Source organism: Melampsora larici-populina (genome assembly GCF_000204055.1).
Source record: "Melampsora larici-populina 98AG31 unplaced genomic scaffold MELLAscaffold_369, whole genome shotgun sequence".
NCBI classification, from domain to species: Eukaryota; Fungi; Basidiomycota; class Pucciniomycetes; order Pucciniales; family Melampsoraceae; genus Melampsora; species Melampsora laricis-populina.
In genome coordinates, this window is record NW_006769100.1 from 1 (window position 1) to 7,092 (window position 7,092).

General features: G+C 46.8%; 1 protein-coding gene across 1 annotated transcript; it reads right to left on the reverse strand.

Annotated features, from left to right (window-relative positions):
• Positions 1–431: 431 nt before the first annotated feature.
• On the reverse strand, positions 432–1,639 carry MELLADRAFT_46250 (uncharacterized protein; the record flags this gene model as incomplete). Its single annotated transcript, XM_007419684.1, has 5 exons — positions 432–522; positions 600–747; positions 827–1,132; positions 1,241–1,347; positions 1,477–1,639. Coding segments are annotated over 5 exons (723 nt in total), but the record flags the coding sequence as incomplete, so codon positions are not given.
• Positions 1,640–7,092: the final 5,453 nt, after the last annotated feature.

Consider the following 7,092-nt stretch of genomic DNA (forward strand, 5'->3'; position numbering starts at 1 on the left):
GCTTCTGCCATAATATTATCAGCTTGAGCTGGTGTACGTGGTGTACGAGCTGTTTGAGCATGCTGAAGTGTAGAATATTCTCCTAATAAACCTTGACTAGCTCCTTCACCACCTTCTTCTACTAGATTCTTAGCTGTCTCTCCTGCTTGACCAATCTTTACAATATCTTCTAATTCTAGTTCTCCTACTTGAGGTTCAGGTAACATTAATTTCCTTCTTTTTAAAATATTAGCTTCTTCTTTCTGACGTTGAATCAAATTATCTTTAGCTGGAATGAAATGTGATGAAGCATCTTGATCGGCTGCTGTTTCTTTCGCCTTACGTGATCGTTTTCTTCTTTCTTCTTCATCTTCTGCTCTTGTTCTTTTATGTGAATCTAATTGTCTCAAGTTCTTACCGACTGGTGCTGCTACAAATTTGTTTTTTTCTTGTGTGGTATCGTAAAAACCTGGTGCTGGTTGTTTTTCAAATGGAATATCTGCATTATAGTCCATTCCATCTTTCTTGGGTCGCATTCGCATCCTTCAAACACACAAAAAGAGTTACAGACATGAGTACATCGATCATCTCGATCAAGACACATACCAGCGTCGACTCACATAATTCCGGCTGCTTTTAATTCCCTCTTCTTCTGTAACATAGCCAATCGTCGCGCTTCTTCTAATTGACGTTCTCGTGCCTTACGCTTAGCTTTCTTTCCTTGAGTATTAGCCAATCTAGCTCGAGCCTCTGATAACATTTCCTTCTCTATTGATCAATCCAATAAAAAGACAAATGTTTGTGAATTCCTGAATCGATCGATCAAACAAGACGTTTTGAAACTTACCATCTTCATCCATATCGATCGGATCAGGTCTAGCAGGTTTAGCTTCCGGATCAGGATCTACTTCACCAGGTCTAAGTCTTCTAACATCATCAGCACTCGGACCAGCTTCAGCTCCTGTACCCGTCAAACCAAGTTCATCACCACCTTCAACTGTATCACGTTGTTCAGCTTCATCTAATAATCTTTGATACCTTTCTAAACATTGATTGGCCGTTCTACCTACAATTGGTGCAATCGTACGCCATTGAGTTGGCATTAATTTAGCTAAATGTAATAGTTTTTCATCTTCTTCTTTAGACCATTCAGCTATCAGTCAAAAATTTAGAAAAGGAGTGATTAATTTTGATTATTTGTTTGTTTTGCATAAAAATTTTTGGGAATCATTCAAGTTTTTGAAATCAATCGATCACTTACTTTTCTTAATTGATGGATCTAACCATTCATACCAACGAGCTTTACATTGTTTTGGAGTTTTTCTAACTAATAAAGAAGAGATTCTAGCCCATTGATTTTTTCCATATCTAATTCATGAAAAATTTAAGAAAAAAAGCACGATCCAAGGATCATGGGGAGGAAAGGAGGGGGGGGGAAATGAAGTTAATCAGTTATGAATGAAACGAAAAGATAAAGAAAACAAAAAGGATGATCACTTTGAGATAGCTGCTTTTAAGATTTCATCTTCTGTGTTACGCCAAACACCACCTTTGATGATGATTCTCATCTTTTTTTGATGCTCGGATTGGGATTAAAATTATCGATTGGTTTCGAGGTGTTTGATTTTGATTTGATGGAATAGTTATTTAACAAGTTGAGTTGGATTTGAGATCAGGCTCACTGGACCACAGTGATACAACACGGGTACAAACCCGAGAAGAAGGCTGAACAGGGTCGGGTCATGTAATCAGACAGTCTGTAGCTCATGCTCAGCCAAAAATCACATCCTCCCTTTGCACTATGTATTAACTTTTTCAAGGATGCCAACAATTTCAAAGAGTTTTGGAGATTGTTGACCTTATCAGTTTCTATAACTGAATTCCATATCTATAATCCCGGAAAACGACAACTGGCAATTCTCCATTTCAATTCATCACAACATTTCTGATGCTTTGGCTCTCTTTGGCTGCCACTGTGGTAGAACTAAAGCATTGGGCGGGCCAACCCGCCTTGAGGTTAAATAAGGCTATACCTTACATCAAATTCAGCGTTATAATTCTTGAAGCGTAGCGTAGCTGAACCCTTTTCACAATCATTGAGTTTTGCAACTTAACCTATGTATGAATAATCTGGATTAAAAGATGTTCAATTCGAAAGGATTGTAAGGATTCTTTTGGAAACCTTACAAAATTCAAAATCCAAAGACCATTTTCACTGGTTGATAGCTTTGTTCTATCTCTATCTATGTATGTAGTACAGTCAAACCGGAAAAGCTTGACCGATTTTGCCCGCAAAACTCGAGCAAATTGGCGGGGAATTGGTGGCAAGCTTTTCCGGTTTGACTGTATCATGATATGAAACGCAAACACCAGGTCCACATTTTCTCTTCATCAAGAATAATTTCTTACAAAATGGATGGTTTCCTTCATTTTCTTCATTTTTTACTGTACTTGAGCTAGACATCAAGAAACAAAGGCGCAGTTACTAATTCCCTGCACGTTAGCTGTTTGAGCCTTTAACCTCATCCAAGTCCGACTCCCATGCAGTGGCTGTTGCTTGCGCCAGAAATAAGTACTGTCGTTCCCAAAAAGCTTCGCTGTCTTCTCTTGTCAGATTCTGACAGCGCGCACAGACCGCCAGTAAAATCCATTTGAATGTTCAAACGTTCGATACACCACGGGTCAGCGCTGATATCAATTCGATGTCATCTGGCCCGATGTCAATTTGATATCGATTCGATCTCGATTCGATATACAAATATTTGATATCAATTTCATCTCGGTCCGATAGGACCCCGGAAAGCTCCTGGAGAACAAACCGTCCTCAATCCATTCCGGCCCCGGCCCTCACACTTTCACTATTTGCCCCGAGGAGAGGTGGGTTAACATGGATTTCTCGGTGGTAGGAGAAGCGCCTTGATCAGGGCTCTCGATTACATATACTTTCAGTTTTGTACCACGTGTAATCACCGAGATATCCGTATGTAAGTACCCGACCCGAGCCGGTATGGATTTTCGTCGGTCTGGGGGGGCAAAAGTTACAAATCACACATTTCCCAAGCCACCAGTCATGTTCAGGGTCAGACATGTGTACCATCTGATAGCCCTCGTTGAGGCGCATCTTTTGCACCTGTCACATCTCTGGTACCATGTGACATGACTTCACAAAACACCGGTATCCGAAAACCCCCTCAGGACGGTTTGTTCTCCAGGAGCTTTCCAGGGTCCTGGTCCGATATCATAATGATATCAGAACCGTTTGGTTCCGTGGCAGATTGACAGGCCCTGAGACCTTGACTAATTCAATCAAATCAATTGATTTGAGTTGAGGATTGGGGCCCTTCAAAAGGCGGACTCCACACCGAGACTGACAAAAAAGGTGCGAGTTGAGGATTCGAACACACCATGCCATCAATGGCCTTGCATGACACGCACTTGCCATCAGTCTACCCGATACACCAATTGATCAAGTGATTGCTGTGACCCCTTGGACGTATAGATACTGGTCTTTTGTACTTCTGGCTAAGAAGACCGATAAATCTCTGATATGTCTTTGCACTTGAAGTTAAGTTGGCGTTGCGTAAGGTGAAGTTTGAAGCTAATTCACGAGAGTAGTAGAATAGATTGGGAAGCGTTTCAAGTGGTGGTAAAGTGAGGATCAAAATGTCGCCAGGGATCTTATTGACTTCCTGATTTTTTCGAATCATAGACACTTGACTGATCATCAGAGCCGCGACCAGAGCTCTGTTGGCTGGCTGTCAGCGGAGGCTAATCATCTGGTCTGCGATATCGAAGTGATCTCAACTCGATATCAATCCGATATCAAAAATTTGTATATCGGATCGATATCGAGCCTGTCAAGAAGTTGACCCGTGGTGTAGCACGCCATTATTCTACCAGCGTGTTCTCGGACAAATAACCGTGAGAGCGAGGCTGAATGCAGATGCCTCGCTTGTCACGGATATACACTGTCGCGTGTATCGGATGCACCAATACCCGGAGAGTCATACTCCGGGTAATTCCCTAGACCCCGGGTGATTCCTATACCCCGGGGTATCCCCGGGGAGAATACACCCGATATTGGAATAGACATCAGTAGTTGTGCGCGGATGATGATCGCTGGTGCATTGCATTAGCTACGAAGAGAAGCGAAATGGGATGTACAACCTCGTCGTTCGTGAAGGCAAGCAAAGCGCCGGTGAAGGATGATAATAGGAAATTGAGTAAAAGAAAAACAGAAATCTATGCATCGATGAAAAAAACTAATTATGATGTGGAAAGACAAAGTCGAGAATACATCGATTTAGACAGTGATTTACAAGTGCAAGATTTGGCCGAATCGCCATTGGGAAGGCAGTTAGTCATTAGTAATTGCTAGGCATGGTCCGGAGAGATGGTATGAGAGGTTGGAAAGAACCTTATCAACTGAATCGAATTTGCTTGGTGGGCCGGGAGTCCTGGTAAAGGGCACGCGCCTCGAAGTACGCATCACGGACGTGTTGCGTTGCCCGTTCAATACTTTTCAGAGTGCCATTCGTGATGAGGTTGTCGTCAGACGGTTTATCGCCGAGTTGGTAGATGAGTTTAGCGTATTTCTGGAGCTCTTTGAGGGCGATTGCCTTGAGTGCCTTCCGGTCTTCGCGAAGCTGAGAGTTGGAAATGGCGGACGGGGCAGAAGACTCAGCGCGGTCGTTTAAGAACATGCTGAAGTCGGCGTCGGGGGGATTGGGTCTCGGCGGCTCGTGTTGAGCTTCGAGTAAAGGAGTGGGGACTTGAGATGTGGTAGCGAGGCGTGCTGCGTCGTACCTGTATGCATGGGAGGGAATGAGTCTCCGATGACACTTGGATAACGAGGTATGTTGAATCACTTACGATAAAGTTGGTTGGTTGGCGGTTAAGAACGGCGGAGCCGGAGCGTTCGGTCTGGCGATGGGAGGTTCAGTTACAGTTTCTGGCTCGCGAAGTCCGGTGGGTGCCTGTTGGATGTCGTCGAAATAGGCGGAGAGTTGTGAGACAGGAACAGGGGTAGGCGAGTGGTAGAGGCTGTAGACGCTGTGATTGTTCGACGTGCTTTCTGGATTGTGGCTCGTGAGGCGCATGAGGCGCGCTGAAATCGCCTCCGGTTCAGGTGCACCGAACTGGAACTGAGTGGGGGGAGGCGGATTGGGTACTGGGAAGGGAGATGAAGTATTTCGAGCCGGCAGATTGGATGCGTTCCCGGGGCAAGGGTTAGGTGAGTTGCAGCCAGTGTGGACTGGTGAAAAATTAGCCGGTGGGAACAAATAAGTCGTTGGTGCGTTGCTGAACTCGGTGCGTGATTCTACAAGATGTGACGAGTGGGTGGTGTACTGAGTTTCGGTGGGATAGACCTGTTCGTGACTGCTAGTAGCTCGAAAGTGACTTTCCCGGTGACTAGTGATAGCGTGGTGGTTGGATCTCGCAGCAGCTTTATGATAGGCGAGGGACCTTGTCGGCAGAGCCGATGGGGTTCGACGAGTGACTTCGGCATTGGCGTGGAAGGGTGTAGCGGCAGAGAGGTCCCGGTGATCGGGAGTTGGGGCTGGGCGAGGTGGTTGAACGGAGTCGCCAAAGTATCCTTGCGGCGGTGTCGAGTGGACGGCGTCAGGGTTGTGAAGTAAGTGCATGACGTATGAGTCCGATTCACGGCGGTGGTGTTGGGGAACGGGGTGTTCTGACAACTGCCGGTCAGCGATGGTAGTGTCCCCTGCAGGTTGTAAGGCACCGTGGGCGGCGCCAGAGGGGGACGGGTGCCAGGATGGAGGGTATGGGGCTGGCGGAGCGTAAGCGTAAGTGGCTTGGGCCTCTGGAACGCCGATCAGCGAAGGTGTACGCGCCATCCCAGAGACAGAGCGGTAGGGATGCGACGGAGGGTCAGGACTAGGGTTGCGTCGACTTGAGGTTGAAGTGTCGAGAGACGGGTCGCTGACGGAGGGATCGTCTTTGCGAGCCAAGTTAACTACACTTTTGATTGGGGTAGTTAACTTTTGTGGCGGAAAGGGAGACTCGCCGTCGTCGACTAGCGCTAATGCAGTCTCCAAAATAGTCAACTTGCGCTGTCGTGCGAGCACGTACATGTGCTTGCAAGCGGACTTGTGTTCGCGGTAATAGGGGCAAGTGCAGTTATTGACGGAGCCCTTGCGGGCTCCGTGCGAGGGTGTAACAACAAGGTCGTAGGTAATCATCCGTGGTCGGGTGAAACTACTAATTGTGATCTGGACAAAGAGTGTTAATACGGCGTCATGTTGTTGTGTGTGATGGATCTGCTTACGGAAGTGGGCAAGTTTTCGTCGATCATGACGCCGAGGTAGTTTAGTTCAGCGTCGGTGTAAGTATCAGCCACACCTTTGGCGACATTCTGAAATTTGGATGTCCTTTGTTGACGAAATCCTAGGGTCGCTGTAATGCTGAGTTGGCGATAATCGGGTTCGACGTCCTCAACAAGTATGTGAATGACACCGTCAATGCGGGCTATGGTGGCGCGGCTGAGAAAGTTGAACTTCAAGACGCGATGATGGGATTCGTTCAAGTTGTTCGTGTGGATCCCTTGCATGGGGACGGAGCGTTCCGATATCATGCAGTACTCAGATTGGACGACCCACTGGTCGTAGAAATAGGTTACAAATGTTGGGCACAGTTCTCGGTAGTCTCGTTTGAAGCGCTGCCAACGGTCTTGCCATCGTTTGGCATGGATGACTTCCATCGCATCCGTGTGCATCTGGTGGGCTGCTTGTTCAGGCAGCTAGCAGAACCTAATCAGTGGACAATGAGAGGTTTAGTGATTGGGGACAGGGCTCACTAGCTTCATGGCCTTTGCGCGTATCGCGCGGGAAACATGAAAGAGACAGAAGTAATGCTTCGGGGGGTTCGTCGTCGCCGAGTACGCGTCGCGAATCCCTTTCTTGAACGCTTGAGCGCAGTCAGTCATGAACGCGGTGGGGTGAAGGTGGTGCTGCTCCTTTAACCACGTAAGAAACCTGGTGGTAGTCGATCTGTGGAGTGTTGTTAGTAGGGGATGCGGTCCGAGGAGCAAAGGAAAACGCACGCCATCTCGTCTGAAGTGAACAGCCAAGCTACGGGGGTACCACTGCCCGT